Below are 17,864 nucleotides of genomic sequence, written 5' to 3'. Positions count from 1 at the left end.
GTGACAGAGCGTAGACTGTACCTGTTAAGACAGAATTTGGTCATACACTCCATATTCATCTGTATTTTTTATTTTATATGAGGCTTTTTTTTTTTTTTTTTGGTCCTTTTAAATCCTAAGCATATCTGAGGAAATGTGGCTCCTATACCCCTAGTTTTGGTAAACTTACTTCATCACAGAAACATGGACCTTTTTCTCCCAGTTTTCTGGGTGAGGACCTTACGTATGATGTTCCAGTTTGGAAGGTGAAGACTGCAGAGCATGCTCTTAAGGATAACCACTGAACTATAACGCTTGGATAGTTTCGTCTTTTTGCTGGGTAAAATGTTACTGGTGTGACACAGTGCAGTGCCTCGTACATTTTCACTGCTTAGTGATAATTTTTTTGATTTGATTGATTTTTATTGTGCATAAATGTAAAAGGTAGTCTGTCATGGAGAATTTCCTGTAAAATATGATTTCTTAAGTAAGTTTTTGCCATTGATTTTAGATGCCAAATAGACATGGAACGATACCAAAGAGAGATTTTTTAAAGTCAAAAATTGAATTAGGGAGTTCCCTTTGTGGCTCAGTGAAGAGTCCATGAGAATGCGGGTTCAATCCCTGGCCTCGCTCAGTGGGTTGGGGATCCGGCATTGCCGTGAGCTGCGGCGTAGGTCGAAGATGCTGCTTGGATCCAGTGTTGCTGTGGCTGTGGTGTAGGCTGGCAGCTGTAACTCTGATTTGACCTCTAGCCTGGGAACTTCTATATGCTGTGGGTGAAGCCCTAAAAAGCCAAAAAAAAAAAAATGTATTATATAAAATCTACTGTAATCAACTTTTTTTCATTTTAAAAGTTTTATTGAAAAATAGTTGATTTACAAGGTTGTGAGTAATCAACTTTTAAGAAATTATTTTCTGAAGTGTTGTATGACTTGAAAAAAACAGAGTATGCAGTTCCTTTAACTAAACCAATTTATGTTTTTCAGAAAGGAAGCTGTTGCCTATAGTTTAAAAAATAAAGTTGAAATTTTTATAATCACCAAGGAAGCAAATAATATCCCCAAAAGGATTTAGTAAAAATATTAAATGGACTTTTAATGGATGAATTAACAAGGAAAGGATAATTCATAAATAATCGAAATTCATTTCTTCCCTTTGAGGATCTAGGAATTTCTTTGCTTTCTTCATTAGTCCTGTTAGTATGTAGTTGATGTGAACCAAGTATTAAAATCAGCAGTGTGGGACCTGTCACTATCTGACGTGATCAAAGAGAAAGGAATCATTATTACAAAAACAAAGCTTCAGTCTGACTCAGTGTTAATATATAACAATTACATAAGAGTAGGTGGATTGAATTAAAGATGATTTTCCTACACATTCTATACCAAACAGTATGTGTAAGTACGTACAAGAACTTTTTTTTTTTTTTTGTCTTTGGTCTTTTGAGGGCTGCACCAGCGGCATATGGAGGTTCCCAGGCCAGGGGTCCAATTGGAGCTGTAGCTGCCGGCCTACGCCAGAGCCACAGCAACACCAGATCCGAGCTGCATCTGCGACCTACACCACAGCTCACGGCAATGCCGAATCCTTAACCCACTGAGCGAGGCCAGGGATGGAACCCGTGTCCTGATGGATACTAGTTGGGTTCATTAACCACTGAGCCACGATGGGAACTCCTTTTTTTAAAATTTATTTTTATTTTTTTTAAGAACTTGTTTTGATTTGTTTTCATTTACAAAGCTTTCTTTCAACATTATAAAAATTCCGCAAAGTTCAGGCCGTCCTCTTGGTTCATTTCAATGATCAGGTAATCTGTTGGGTGCCTGGATTGAGGGACGTTTTTAGCTTTAGTGCGATTAGTGGGGCCCTTGTTACTTGCTGAGGGAATGAATTTTAAATGTTATTAAGTTATAGGTTATCCTGATAAAGCATATCAAGTAAAATCTTTTTATTAAGAGAAAAAGACTTTGCCAGTTCAAAGCTGCAGTAGCTTCAGCCTTGTGGAATCTCAGTTTCTTCACCTCTGAAATAGGGATTGTAGAATCATAGAGAGGGGGTTAGGATCACATATGTATAGAGGTTAGAAAATACATCTAAGAGAACTTTGTAAATTTTGAAGTCCTGTATAATATAAAGTTGCTAAGGTAATATTTGTGAATTCTGATAGGAAGTACAGTAAAGACAGTTCTCCAACAAAGTTCATGAACACCTTCTCAGCCTCACAGCCATCATTTCCATATGAGAAAGCTGATATAATTTTAGGACTGTTATGTAATCTAAGTGATAATTAGTCCAGCCTCCTGATTTCATGGTGCAGAAAGGGAGTCCCAAGAGAGGCAGAGGACTTGCCCTAGGACTGAGCCAGATATCTGGGCCCTTGACTGCGTCCTTCATGCTTTTCTCTCCACTCTCACTAGTAGCTGCAGCCTCTGGTTTATTCACCTTCTTTCTGCCTTCATCCACACCACCACCTGACGAACTTCACCTTATTCTCAGTGGCCTCAGAGCTCCTCTGCCTCTTTTGCTTCAGGGACTGTTCTGGCACTTTGCTTCCAGGAACCCAGACTCCAGGCTTTCTGATTTTGAATGTACCCTCCTGCTAGACACCTCCCACCCATGTAATCTCCAGACCTTCAATCTACCTATTCTTTTAGGCTGTCAGCTCCCTTCTGATGTCTCTTGTCTGCAGCCCATGGTCACTCATTTTGGCAAGACTTTGACCCCTTACTTCCATGCCTTTTGTCTTGCTCACCTTGACAGCTCCCACCCTTGGCATCTTCCCAGAGGGTGATATCATGCACCCACTTAATGATTTACGGAAGATTGCAGTACCCTTGCCACTCCCAGCCCTGTGCTTTACCTTGAACCATGTTGCTGCTGCACACAATTGCGTGTGACCTCCAATCTGACGGGAATGCCTTTCCCCGCTGGTTTGATAACTCCTCATTCTTTAAGACCTTGTTCAGGCACTGCCATGTCTAGTAAACATCTCCTTGTGCTGCTGGGCAAGGTTGGAGATGCCTCCTTTGTGTTCCCATTATTTTGTGTGCAGATTTCTATTATTGATGAGTTACAATTCTAATTGAAATTATAATTTCAATTATAGCTTGCAATTTTCCATTGCATCTGTCTTTCTCACTAGACTATGAGCTCTTAGTAGATGGAGGCATGCCTTATGATTTGGTCTTCAAGTGCCCAGCGCGAGGTCACTGAGCTTGGTCACAGCATGGAAACTTCTGTTTACCTAATCACGATCCCCATAACTTACAGATCCTCTTTTATCCTCTTGCCTCTAGAGGGTTCAGAATGGCCTGCCCTTTGCATGTTTATATTCTCACTACACACTGATGTCTTAATCATTTGCTATCCCAGCTTTGTCTTCATTACTCTACTGAAACTGCTCTCATGACATCTTAAATACTCAAACTGATGGCACTTACTTGGTGCTCAAACTCTTTTATCTCTCTGAGTAATTGGCACAGTTTTAACAAATAACAGCTTCTTAGAATTCTTCTGAATGTTTTCCTAACTCTCTTAGGTACATTTTATTTTCTACTTTGGAAATTTTTATTTCTTCCAATAAAGCTTTCATGATCCCCCCCCCCATTTGATATCTTATGTAGATAGGTAATATTTGCAGTACATTCTATTCCAAACCCAAATTTCTTTTTTCTTTTTCTTTTTTTTTTTTTCCGGTCTTTTTAGGGCTACATCCACAGCATATGGAAGTTCCCAGGCTAGGGGTTGAATCAGAGCTTCAGCTGCCGGCTATGCCACAGCCACAGCAACACAGGGTCCGAGCTGTGTCTGCGATCTACACCATAGCTCATGGCAACACCGGATCCTTAACCCACTGAGTGAGACCAGGGATTGAACCCGTGTCCTCATGGATGCTAGTCAGGTTCGTTACCACTGAGCCAGGATGGGAACACCTCTTGTTTTTTATGTCAAAAAGTTTTTTTTTCAAGTTGATGGTTATTGCTATTTGTGTGTGTGTGTTCTATTCCTAGTGGCCTTTGTTTTAATCATGTGAATTAAAATGGAAAATTATCAAAGTCTGCTTAGATTAAAAAACCAAAACCAGAAACCACTGTATCATCCGTGAAACCTTGTTTCTTATTTTAAACTGTACTTTAAAAAGTGTGAATATTAAGAATTATACAACTGAAAAAAAGAATTATACAATAATATGTTGTATAATTTCTGCTCAATAGTTACCATAATTAGGGAATCAGTCAAAGAAAGATTTAATGAAATGAGAACAGTTTGCAAAATTGTGTATGTTATTTAATTTAAAATGTCAATGATTGATAATTGTTAATCTGGTATTTCAAGAAATCCATAAACTCCTGAAATTATATATAAGATTTTGTATATATTCCCATTTTTCTTCTGAAGGATTCATAACTTTCTAGTAGATTCTCAAAGGGATTTTTGGCACAAACAATGCTAAGAACACTGGGCTAGAATATAAGAGCTTCTAAAAGAGAAGATTATTAATAAAAGACAAAGTAGTGGTATTTTGAAAAGCAGAATACCTTTTTTGAAGTTAATCAGTTAAGAAAATCTTTCAGTTACTGATTCACTAATTTAAAAGTTTTATAAGCATAATATGATTGAACTGGCTTTTCCTAAAATAATCAGTACAGTTTTAATTGTTGATTTCACTTTTCCTCAGAGGGAAATAAAACCCTAGCCAGGGGTGGGGAGAGGAGAGGAAGATCTAAGAGCATTGCTGAAAAAAGGGGATGTTTTCTAGGGCAGTGATTTTTTCTTTTAATACCTGCTCTTATGAATCAACGGGACCATTATGGTAATCTTGGGGTCTATTTTAAGAAGAGTTAAAAGAATATTGACAGAAGTGTAATTTTAAATGTACAAAACATCCCGCTTGGCCCTCTCAGGATAAAAGGAGAAGAGGGGGTGGGCATGGTGAAATGGACGATTGTATTAAAGCACTGAAAGTACCTGGCAGATGGTAGGGGCTCCGGGAATGTCCTGTTGCTGAATGAATCAGTGCAGTAATCCTATCTGCCATAGTGTCAGGTGGTGTGGTTACAGGAACTCTTTTGACACAATGATCAGCCCACCCTCTTATTATAACCACAAAAACATGTGGACGATTTCTTCATGAGGTTATCTTCTGTTACAGGTTCATGGGCTTTAGGGGGAAGAAAAGTAAGCTTCATTCTAGAGAGAGCTTATGCAGTTTAAAAAGGTATCAGGGTGTTAAAACAGCATTAATTCTCATGGGAGAGAGTATATATAGAGTTTGGAAAGGCATGGAGCCCTTATGCCTATTCAAAATCCTCCAGGCAAGAAAACCCCTCTAAATCTCTTATAGAGAATCCCTAAATGCCTTCAAGTATATTATCAGTATGATCAAATAATCTTTATGAGCAACTTTTCTCTGACATTTTCACTTCTACTTAAATCAAAGGAGCCATTTCATTAATGCAACATACTAGGTTTGGAAGGTAACGGACCATGAAGAGCCACCTTTTTCTTTTTAAAGAAACTATTCAACCTGTTTTGTTTTAGCTCTAAATAAAAACATAAACCATATTTTGTTTTGTACAGCCAAAGAAAATTTTCAAGAATATCCCTTTCCTGGGAAAGTTGGAGGTAAAACATAGAGGTCCTGGCTGCTCACAGGAAGACCTGTTCATTTTATCGCTTTTGCAATGAGATGACTACTGATTGCTATGGAGACGCTGATTGCTGCGGCCATTACTGGGCTAGCCTAGTCACCTGTAAGAGAATGATGCCTTGGTCACCATGGTCCCTGTGCTGTAATCTTTTTAATCTGACCACCATCACTGGCAGAGCTTGCTTGTTTAGGGACGTGCATGGGCTCTATTTTTTATTAAAGGGCACATTATCCAGGCTGCACTAATGTCTTCCTTAGCCAATCAGGCTGATTCACACAGCTTAATTAAGTACTACATTCTAACCAAATGACTTGAAGATGCTACTTTTAAGCATGGCCAACAACTTTACTGAAAGGCTGCCCAAAAGTCTGTTTTGTTATATTGGCCATTAAGTCTTTTGTTTTTTATTTTTTGGCTTTGAGCTTAATTGCATCACCTTTTGATTTTGAATGATTAAGTAGTCTGTAGTGTCCTGACCTAAACCGAACAAGTGCATGATTTGTGTCTGTCGTCATAATCCAAGGATAGCCTGAGGCATTCGTGATTTGTGTAGCATGTCATCATTTTCTCTCTGAGTTGTTGCGGCTTGTTTTTCACAGCAAGTGATCCCACTAGAATGCCACCTTTCACCTAGCTTTCCTTTCTGAGATAGCTAATGTCTCTCTGGGGTCTGTATGTATTTTTCTATCGTAGCAGTCATTGTACTTTGGTTTACAAGTACCATCAAACATTTATGTTATGTTACATTTATATGACACACTTGCTTGTCATGATTTACATGTAAGAGTGGTGGAACTTTAACTCTCACTCAGGGAAGCAATACAGGTCTGGAAGTTTCATAATTTTGATTATGTTAATTGATAGGTATTCAATACTAAATCCCATCTTTTAGCTACTTTAAAAAAAAAATCTTGTTAAATGAAACGCTATTGTGCCTGTAATTAAGATCATTCCATTGTCGTTGCTGTGCTGTGTTTGCACCTCTAGGTAGTTCTTTTCCGTTTGAAATAAGCCTTGGCCAATGTTTCCTCCTTGTTTAGCATGAAATAGTCATTAGAGTGTGAGCACTTAGGAGGCTAGAGACTGGGGTTCTGCTCCCCTTGTTACCATGTGGCTCTGCGCTGTGCTTGATATGCAACAGCTGCTCAGTTCATGCTGCCTGAACTTCAGCCAGTGTCCCAGGGCTCAGATTCAGCAAACTGATTGCCTGTGGGCTGCGTTCAGTCCACAGACATGTTTTTCAGGGCATGAATACTGTTTAACAATTTTGAATTCCTGGACAATATCTGCAATTTGTGAAAACTTTCATTAAATTATGGATTTCTGGCTTCTAAATATTGCAGTATCTGATCATGGGTCCAGATTCCTGGGAGGGAACAGCAGGTGGGAGCTAGGTCTGCTTTGGATAGGGCATGCTTCTCTAGTTTGCCAAGTGACCCACTCCAAATTCTTGGGTCCTGAGAGCACCTGAATTTGGAACCTCTGGAATAATGCCATTTAAGGTGGCTTAGTTACTGAATCATTAAAGGAACTCTTCCCTTAGGTGTTACCACCTGGAACGCAAGAACTTAAAGACTGTAAGAAAGTTCCCCGAGGAATCTGGGGAAATGTTTCTGTTTTTTTTTTTTTTGTCTTTTGTCTTTTGTTGTTGTTGTTGTTGTTGCTATTTCTTGGGCCGCTCCCGCGGCATATGGAGGTTCCCAGGCTAGGGGTCTAATCGGAGCTGTAGCCACCGGCCTACGCCAGAGCCACAGCAACGCGGGATCCGAGCCGTGTCTGCGACCTACACCATAGCTCACGGCAACGCCGGATCGTTAACCTACTGAGCAAGGGCAGGGACCGAACCCGCAACCTCATGGTTCCTAGTCGGATTCGTTAACCACTGCGCCATGACGGGAACTCCCTGTTTCTGTTTTTTAATAACATGTTTTAAAAGTCAAATGGCGTGGAGTTCCTGTGGTGGCACAGTGGAAACAAACCTAACTAGTATCCATGAGGATGCAGGTTCGATCCCTGGCCTCGCTAAGTGGGTTGGGGATCCGCTGTTGCCATGAGCTGTGGTGTAGGTCCAGATGCGTCTTGGATCCCACATTGCTGTGGCTGTGGCATAGGCCTGCAGCTATAGCTCCGATTCCACCCCTAGCCTGGGAATTTCTATATGCTGTGGGTGTGACCCTAAAAAGCAAAAATAAATAAATAAAAATTAAAATAAAAAAAGTCGAATGGCACGATTTGGAGTTCCTAAAATAATTTAAATGTCTTGGGGCTACTTGACCAGATGGACAGTATTTTAGGATCCACATAGAACATTTCCAGGGGTGAGACCTTTTCCTACATTTTCATGCAGCTCTTTCCCAAAATTTAGCACTATCTTAGCATAGTGGATTTCAGTGTGTGGGCCTTGGACCAGCAGCATCAGCATTACTACTGAGGAACTTGTTAGAAATGCAAACTCTCAAGCCCTTCCCTGCTGATCAGAAATTCCAGGGGTGAGGCCAACAATCTTTGTTTTAATAAGCCCTTCAGGAGACTCTGAACCAGTCTGTTGAAAGAGGATGAAATATAATATGGTAATATAATAATAAAAGATAATTTAGACTGAAGTTTAGTTTAGATTTTATTTCTAAAATTTTTAAAATTATTGGCCTGTTCAACCAGAGAATTATTTAACTTTTGAACCATGAAACTTGTTATGGCCTTGTAATTGAGAATAGAGGTTTCCATATGTTGTTACACTCAGTGAGAGGGTTCTAGATTTCTCCCCATCTAGAACACTTGCTGTGAGAGCAATCAATTCTCAGATCTGAACTAGGAGGTACTAGCTGTGTGTGGTAAGCCAGGCCCTTGCTGGCTCCAGGCTTATGTTCACTTAGTAAAAGAGAGACACAGCAGGCTCATTATACTTCATCTTTGCCCAGGGCCCTGGTTTGTGAGCCACTCTGTCTGGTCAAACTGGACCTCTCTGGCATTGTTTTACTGCTTTGAGAAATGATGCAATGTAGCAAGCGACCAATAAATATTACTATAGTTGTTGCTATTATTATAGAGGGCTGGCTGTGTCTACTTATTTTAAGAAGATTCAGCAGGCCATATACTCCAGTTTCCAGAGAGAAATCTAAAATACAGTGTGGGTAGTGACATTATAATTGGTCATGGGCCACATGTAGCCTTGCTGCAGAGAAGGCAAATAATCCAGATGTCTTAAGTATTCCTTCTGTGACATCTTCCCCTTTATATTTAAGACTATATTCATTTCTTTTACCAGTTTCTACCTTTGCTACTGTACAAGGTATTTTTGTAATCTCTGAGCTTTTCGTGAAAGGCAACAAGAATCTGTAGTAGAGCAGAGAGCTCACTGAAAGCCAGGGGTGAGGGTATGACCTAGCAAGCAGTCTCTGTGAAGGGCATGGCTGGCACACCACACTGTAGAGCAGGCAGGTGTGAGGAAAAGGCAGCCCTCCAATCTGGAGGCATGGAGTTCTCCTGATATTAGGGCAGAACTTGAGAAAATATCTACAGGGCTCATTTACAAAATAGAGTCCTGTTGTCTGTACACTGTGCCTTTCTTTTCTTGCATGGTAAAGCTCGTCCATGAACGATCTCAAAGGATGAGCCAAATGTTCCTCTAAAGGTACTTTAGTCATCAGTGTCTCCAATGGATGGTATCATTTCTTCGATGGTGCTTTCCTATGTAATAGTTTTTTTTTTTTTTTTTTTGAGAGAGACGTGTTTAATGTTTTGAAAGAGACAGTGTTGAAGAGTTTGTGTACATCAACCCAATCATATAAAGCCCCAGGAAAACAAAATGTTTTGCCATTCCTGAAAATTTTCATTCCAGTGCCAGAGTATGTCCTTGGTCAAACAGCATTGCTGCTGTAAGACGAGGGCAAGCTGATCTGGAAGAGGGGGGCCTGGCTGTGGCAAGGAGGAAAATTCGGACAAGGCTTATAGGGTATAGGATTTTTCTCTGTTATCATTCACTTTGTATTAGTTTTGATCCCTTGGGGGAGAACTCAACTCCCTGTGGTCTGATCTAGAAGATATGGGCCGAGCTCCACTAAGAAGAAGGTCATTTCTCTCTCTCTCTTTTTTCATGTTAGGGCCGCACCTGCAGCATATGGAGGTTCCCAGACTAGGGGTCGACTTGGATCTGCAGCTGCTGCCTGCACCATAGCTCATGGCGACGCCGGATCGTAAACCCACTGAGTGAGGTCAGGGATGGAACCCACAACCTCATGGATCCTAGTTGGGTGTGTTTAACCACTGAGCCATGACAGGAACTCCAGTCCTTACATTTTTAAAGGGCTCTAAAAGTAGATAGTCTGTGGATTGTGGTCAGCGTGTAAAGTATAAAGAGCTGCTTTTGTAGTTGGTACAAATTTATAGATAACATTAAAATGTACTTATGTCCGTATTTTGAAAAAAAAAAACTCGTGAAAATACTATGATTTTTGAAATATGAGGAGATTGAGTGGATTTCATTGAGTTGTTTCATGTTCTCATTGTTTTATGTTTGAGTTTGATCAATAATTTGACTTCGTTTTAACAGATCTTTTTATTTGTAACTTATTTTCATGTTTAGCATGTGTGTAATATACCATGTTGCTTCTTTTGGATTTAGTTGAGCATGCAGCATATTGCCTGGCATACAGCAGCTGGTGCCTTAATAATTGTTTGTTTGAATCCATAAATTTAATATGTGGCTATTGTGTTAAAATGTTTGCTGACATAATCCTTTCGATGGTTCATTTTTTTCCATTAACCGTTTTTTCCCCCCAGGTAATTAAAAGGGGATTTTTATAGAACATTAAAGAAAGTATTAATATTGCTGTTCTAGTTCACATAGGAATTTCCAAAATTTTAGAGAGGAAAACAGATTGGTGGACATATTTAAAAACAGATGGCATAATATGAAAAGTCTAGGAGTTCCCGTCGTGGCTCAGTGGTTAACAAATCCGACTAGGAACCACGCGGTTTCAGGTTCGATCCCTGGCCTTGCTCAGTGGGTTAAGGATCCGGTGTTGCTGTGAGCTGTGCTGTAGGTCGCAGACACAGCTCGGATCCTGCATTGCTGTGGCTGTCCCGTAGGCTGGCAGCTACAGCTCCGCTTAGACCCCTAGCCGGGGAACCTCCATATGCCGTGGGAGGGGCCCTAGAAATGGCAAAAAGCCCCCCCAAAAAAGTCTAGATAACATTTCTGGGAGTGGGTGTGGGATGTAGGACATGAAAAAGGATGAATAGATGTTACATATAAGATCAAGAGTAAATCCTCAGAAATGATTCCTGTGAATAAAGATGCCAATAATTTAATTATTTCCCATTCTAGCTGTCTCCTTTCTTAGAGAAGAAACATATTCGTTATATTGTCAATTCTTATATCATGGTTTAGCTGTAAAAAGTCTGAGCTAGAAACCCTCTACCTCATAATACTTTTGTACAAATGCTACAGAAATTAAAATTGAAAGTTGTTAAATTTCACGGATTATGACATATTTTGCAAGTTAAGCAGTGACGTTTTTCTGTATATTTCAACATTGTCCCCGGGATTACACTAACTCTTTGTATTCCCTCTTTCTAGTCATATAGTTTATCAAGAAAGAAAATAGTGCACTACACCTGTTTTGACCAACAGAAAAGAGCAAATGCAGCATTTTTGATAGGTGCTTATGCCGTAAGTACTTTTTTTCATGGTTATTTTCTATAATCAGGCCAATGGAAAGCTAACACTGTCAAAGAAAATCCAGGCCACTTTTTCAGTGGAATTGGGAGATGGTGAAGATTATTAGCACCTTGGCCACTGAACTGGAATGGAAAGTGTGGACCAGTATTGATGGGCTGTTGACTCTCAGATTTTATTTTCCAGTAGCTAGTGAGAGAATCTTGGAATTACAGTGTGTAGCTTTTATTCCGCAGCTGCTTAGGTGTTTTAATAAAAAGACTGCTCAGAAGGGATATTTACAGGAAGAAACACACATATATATACACATATGAAGATTATGAAAGACTGTTGAGGGTTTCCTTTTTTGGAACAAGAGGAAATCCTTCACATCATTGTAAATCAACTATACTTTAAAAAATATAAAAAAAGAGATGAAATCTTTGATTGCAGTGGAAGAGGTTGTTATTATCAATCTCTTTATTCATCTATATAAGTGTTTGCAGTAAGCAAACTGAAAATGGATCTTGCATATATTGCAACTTCTCTAGTAACCAGACATGACTTTTCAAAAATAAGTTTGATTAGAAATTTTGTTCCCTGTAAGCACTAACATGTAAATATGAGTTCCACATGAATGTGCTACACAATTTTTGCAGGAATATTTCTAGAATTTACTGCATATGCTGGGATTGGACAGGCAAGGGAGAGAGGTGTCCTTTACCTGCTCATCCTTTGGGAGGGTCTGTGCGTTTCTAAAGCTTGGAAGCACCCTGCTGGGTGGCCTTTCAAGGCCCTCCTTCTGAAGACCTTGACGGAAGAAGGCACCAGCTACTAGACATCAAACTCAGCCACATCAAACCAAACACTCTGGGGGAAAAAGCCCAGCTGTGTTGTTGGAAAGACTCTCAGCTGTTGCAGGGTGTAGGCTGAGAAAGAGTGGCAGGCTGACAGCCAGGGCCCTTGTGACCTGGGGCCTTGTCTCTAGGGCTGTGATGCCCACCTCTGCCTACCTTCTCTCATCAGGATGTGGCTGCAGTAAAACCTTGGGCCATCCTTTGTGGTACTTTTCTTTCTCGTTGCATAGACAGCATGTTAGAGTACTTGGAATCATGACTAAGCATCTGAAACACGTTTTTTTCATCCTGAAGTGGCTCTGGGATGATGGGTAAGCCACTTTATCCTCCTTAGCTTTACTTAGTTTCCTTGTCTGTAAAACGAGAGGGTTGGATATAATGACCTCTAAGTTTCTTTCCAATTCTGAGGATACAAGGAGTATTTGCAGCGCCAGCCAGGCTCTTGCTTCTCTTTTAAGAGCACACACGAAAAGCTGGCTGTTGGCACGAAGGTTCAGTGAAGTGCTGGTGAGCTGAATTAAACAGGCATGCTTATTTTTTGCTTTACTCTGATAACTACTATTCATTGGAAACTGATATTCCACACTGTCTAAAATACGGAGAGTTATGTAATAACCTCTGGTTTCAAGCCTATAAGCCGGCATGTCTTGCTGAGGGTTTCCTGAGGGTTCGTGATGCCATAGAGCGTGTTATTTGTGAGCCCTTTGTCCTGAGGAGTTGCCATCAGGGAGAGGACCTCTGCTGCTCCCCCCCTTCTCTTCTTTCTGTTTTAATGCCTGTCCTTCCTGTTTGTCGTGTGTCCTTAATTTCAGCATGGCACCTTTGGGATTTTGAACGGAAGTTTAGTTCTAATAGATGTGTTGAGCTTGGGGATAGACACATCTTCTAATGCAGAAGTTTCTACCACTTTAAAGCTGCCAAAGGAAGGAAAAGGGGTTTGAGGAAGTGCTGAGGGCAGCACAGGCTTGTCTTACAAGCTGGTTACAGCCCTGCAAAGTGGTGTAATTATTCCTGTGTTGGTCATTTCCCAATTGATTTTCTTTTCTAAATTTAGAAATGTGTCCCCCATAAAGCTTTTCAACAGAACACTTTTATTTTTTTAAAAATTTTTTAAAAATTACATCTTATGGTTTTATTTTTTTATAATGATTTTTATTTTTTCCCTTATAGCTGGTTTATAGTGTTCTGTAAATTTTCTACTGTACAGCAAGGTGACCCAGTCACACATACATGTATACATTCTTTTTTCTCACATTATCATGCTCCATCATAATTGGCTAGATATAGTTCCCAGTGCTATACAGCAGGATCTCATTGCTTATCCATTTCAAAGGCAGTAGTTCGCATCTATTAACCCCAGATTCCCAGTCCCTCCCACTCCCTCCCCCTTCCCCTTGGCAACCACAAGTCTATTCTCCAAGTCCATGATTTTCTTTTCTGTGGAAAGGTTCATTTGTGCCTTGTATTAGATTCCAGATATAAGTGCTATCATAAGGTATTTGCCTTTCTTTTTCTGACTTACTTCACTTAGTATGAGTCTCTTCTTCCATCCATGTTGCTGCAAATGGCATTATTTTGTTCTTTTTTATGGCCGAGTAGTATTCCATTATGTATATATACCCAGAACACTTTTAATAAAATGAAAACCAAGAATTGTCATCTTTCCTTAAAGAGAATTTTGTGCCTTACTTCGTATTGTTTGTATGCATTTAATTGTTGATTCAAGTATTTTAAGAAGATAGTAATGGCATTATACAGACATCTCAGCTAAGTGTCACATAGATTACGTATTGTTATTTGAATAAGCCATAATCTCCTGGGGGAATCTTCTTGGACATGGAAGACTTTTACCTTTGGAGCAGCTGCAGAGCCAAATAGGTTGCGCTCTGTATGTGCTTTTTTTTGAGTCCCCAGCGGTGTTCCTCTTTTTAAAATGTGGTATCTGCCCTCTATCAGGGGGCACTGACGACTGAAAATTTTTTTTTTTTTGTCTTTTTGCTATTTCTTGGGCCGATCCTGCGGCATATGGAGGTTCCCAGGCTAGGGGTCGAATCGGAGCTGTAGCCACTGGCCTACGCCAGGCCATAGCAACGCGGGATCCGAGCCGCGTCTGCAACCTACACCACAGCTCACGGCAACACCAGATCGTTAACCCACTGAGCAAGGGCAGGGACCTAACCTGCAACCTCATGGTTCCTAGTCAGATTCGTTAACCACTGAGCCACAAGGGGAACTCCTGAAAAATATTTTGTACTAAGATAAACCTTTTTCTGTGAGCCTCAGTGTTCTCATTTGTAAAATTTAGTTAATACCAGGGTTTTCTGGTCTACCTCAGGATTATTATCAAGATAAGTATCTAACTACCTGTTTGTTAGCTCCACAGTTTTTTTTTTTTTTTTTTTTTTTTGCTTTTTAGGGCCATACCTGCGACATATGGCGGTTCCCAGGCTAGGGGTCTAATCTTCAGCTTCAGCTGCTGGCCTACACCACAGCCACAGCAACACCAGATCTGAGCCTCATCTGCAACCTACACCACAGATCACAGCAATGCCAGATCCTTAACCTACCCAGCAAGGCCAGGGATCGAACCTGTGTCCTCATGGAGGCTAGTCAGGTTCGTTTCCGCTGACAACAGGAACTCCTGAATCAGATACTTCTCTCCATCTCTGTTGCTATCACCTAGTCCAAGCCACTGTCCCTATTCACTTGGATGATCACTCCAGTTTCATGCATTGTTTCCTTTCTCACCCTTGCTTCCCTTTAATCCAGTTACCACACAACGGTCAGAGTGATCTTTTACAACAATAAATTAGATCATGTCAGTGCCCTGTTTCAAATCTGTCTAATGACTGCTCACTGTTCTTGGCAGGAAATTCAGCCTCCTTACCATTACCATTAAGATCCTCTATGATCTGTCCCTGTCTCTCCCTATGATCTTCTTACTCAAGATGCTCCCATCACATTGGTCTTCTAAGCATGAAATCCCAAGCTTGTTCCTACCAGAAGTCCTTAGCATTTCTCTTCTGTCTGTAATGTTTTTACCTCAGACCCTTGCATTCCTTCTTCCTTCTACTATCACCTCCTCAGAGACACTTTCACGTTTTAGTCTGCTTTTGCCACCTCCAGTTACCCTCTAGCCCTTTGCTGTTTTATTTATTTATTTTTACAGCATTTTACTATTTGAAATTATCTGGTTCACTTGTACATTTACTTGTTTATTATCTCTTTCCTAGACTATAGGTAAGGGACCTTGTCAGTTTCATTCATTGCTGTGTCTCAGAGGTGAAAAAATATTTAACCCAGGGTTAGGCCCAGGTGTTCACCAGTTGAACTGAAAGCTGGCAATGATGGAACCTTCTTGCTGTCCTGAATCATGGGGAAGTCCAGGGTGAGGGGGACTGTCCTGGGGAAGAGATGAGGGGGCCAGCATGGAGGGGGCTGAGATGCTGCGGACAGCAGCTATTTACCAAACGGTATGGAACTATTTTAGTTCTAGAACACTGAGTATCAGCTTGGAACTATGCCCAGCCCATGGGAGATGCTCCATAAATAACTTCCGAATGAATGAATAACGGAATGATAGAACATGAAAGAAAGAATGAAGATAACTTCCTTCAGATAACTTCAGAGGGAAACTGAAAGTGATCAAATTGGACATAAAGTCCTCCTAATTACCAGAATATTTATAGTAATGACTGGACCAATTGTGGTCTTTATTTATTTTTTTGTCTTTTTTTGCTATTTCTTGGGCCGCTCCTGCGGCATATGGAGGTTCCCAGGCTAGGGGTCGAATCGGAGCTGTAGCCCCCCAGCCTACGCCAGAGCCACAGCAGCAACACGGGATCCGAGCCGTGTCTGCAACCTACACCACAGCTCACGGCAACGCCGGATCGTTAACCCACTGAGCAAGGGCAGGGACCGAACCCGCAACCGCATGGTTCTTAGTAGGATTCGTTAACCACTGCGCCACGACGGGAACTCCCAACTGTGGTCTTTAAAGTTGCAGGAACAGAGCAGAGACGACAGACCAAGGGCAGTACCTGTTACAAAACGTCACATTACTACCTGGCTGCTTTTTCTTCTTCATCTTTCTTTCTTTCTTTTTTTCTTTTATTGTCTTTTTAGGGCCGTACCTGCCGCATACGGAGGTTCCCAGGCTAGGGGTCGAATCGGAGCTGTAGCTGCCAGCCTATACCACAGCCTAATGCCGGACCCTTAACCCACTGAGTGAGGTCAGGGATCGAACTCACATCCTAGTCAGGTTTGTTACCTCTGAGCCACAACAGGAACCCCTCTTTTTTTTTCTGATAAAATTTTTTTTCCAATTATTTTTACTATGGTAAAATGTACCTAGCATAAAATTGATTATCTTAATCATTTTTATTTCTTTTTAATTATTTTATTTAGGTATAATTGACAATATACTAGTTTTCAATGTACGTGATTCAATATTTGTATATATTGCAAAATGATCACTACAGTAATTCCAGTTAGCATCCATTACCATACACAATTACCAGAAATTATTTTCCTGTGATGAGTCTTAGCATTTTTAAGTGTATAGTTTAGTGGTATTTTGCACATTCATATTGCTGTGCAACTATCCTATCTTGCTTTTGAGTGTGATATCTTGTGCAAACATTTTATGTACCTCCAGAGTCGGGGCTTGGCCTGTGGTTTCTCTGTTAGAACATGACTTTAAGTATGTCACAGAAGTTTTTGTGTTTCTATTGCCTTATCTGTAAGCGAGGGAGAGCCTTTTTATGTTTTTATCTCCTAGAGCTGTCATGAGTATCGAAAAGGAGATAAAATATACAGAACATCTTGTTCAGTAGAAAATCCACAAACCCTTCTCTGTGGGTGATCCAAAAACCAGAGTTGCTGGAATGATGTGGCCTCTGGAGATCACAGTGAGACTTAATAGACGACAGGTACCCCTTTCAGGGAAGTCCTCGCTTACAGAGCATTTCTAAACCATGACATTGTACTCCTTGAGATGGAGGGCTCAGATTCGGAGGACAGATCACCTTTACCAGAAAAGTGTTTTTCTTCCAGGACAACAACTCACTGCTGTTTTGGGGTTAATTAGGATGTTTGGATCATCAGAGCATCCAAAATACTCTCATGTGAGTTTGAAGAACATGGCTTTTAAAAATTTATAAGCATGAAATTAATTAGGTTCTTGCCACATGCTTCAAGACCACGTCCTCACTGGCTTCTACACTGTTTTCAGTTCACAGAAGTATGGTAAAGAGGTCGAGGAGAATGTGGAGCAGACCATGATGAATGAAGGATTGGAAAATAATTCATAGTTAAAGAATTAGTTGTTTTTTTTGTTTGTTTGTTTTCTCAGATATGTGGAGGATTCTTAAACAGAGATGGAAACCACATTGTATGTTCCTTAACCCACTAATTAAGTCCTCACATTGCTAAATAAGAGGTCTAATTATGGATTAACTGGGCCTAGCCTGAACCAGGTGTCATGTCTGAGTCCGGGATGACAGGGCTAAGGTTTGTGGACTTTGTAACCATGTCCATGTCTGCTGTTTGTCCTGTGACTGTACTTAAGGCCTTAGCAGTTATATTCTACCTCTCAGACGCCATTATCCACCTGGTGTAGTGGTTGAGAGGACAGACTTCAGCAAGCCACAGCCTTGGCCTTGAATTCACTTATTTGTATGTCTTGACCAAGTTATGTAACTCATCCATACTCCTGTT

At 40.5% G+C, this 17,864-nt stretch overlaps 1 protein-coding gene across 15 annotated transcripts in view; it reads left to right on the top strand.

The window, feature by feature from the left end:
• CDC14A (cell division cycle 14A) overlaps positions 1–17,864 on the top strand; it is a 169,172-nt gene that overhangs the window by 19,540 nt on the left and 131,768 nt on the right. For 7 of the 15 annotated variants that reach the window (XM_047785178.1, XM_047785188.1, XM_047785181.1 and 4 more), the window contains exons 4-5: positions 5,563–5,607; positions 11,212–11,304. The exons of 3 other annotated variants lie outside the window; for them this stretch is intronic. In XM_047785178.1, coding sequence (XP_047641134.1) covers positions 5,563–5,607; positions 11,212–11,304 — 138 coding nt within the window. 5 more of the 15 variants (XM_047785179.1, XM_047785183.1, XM_047785187.1 and 2 more) reach the window with 2 other exon arrangements.

This window comes from Phacochoerus africanus, chromosome 6 (genome assembly GCF_016906955.1).
Source record: "Phacochoerus africanus isolate WHEZ1 chromosome 6, ROS_Pafr_v1, whole genome shotgun sequence".
NCBI classification, from domain to species: Eukaryota; Metazoa; Chordata; class Mammalia; order Artiodactyla; family Suidae; genus Phacochoerus; species Phacochoerus africanus.
Note: the sequence above shows the minus strand (reverse complement) of the source record. Positions and strands in the feature narration are given on the sequence as shown.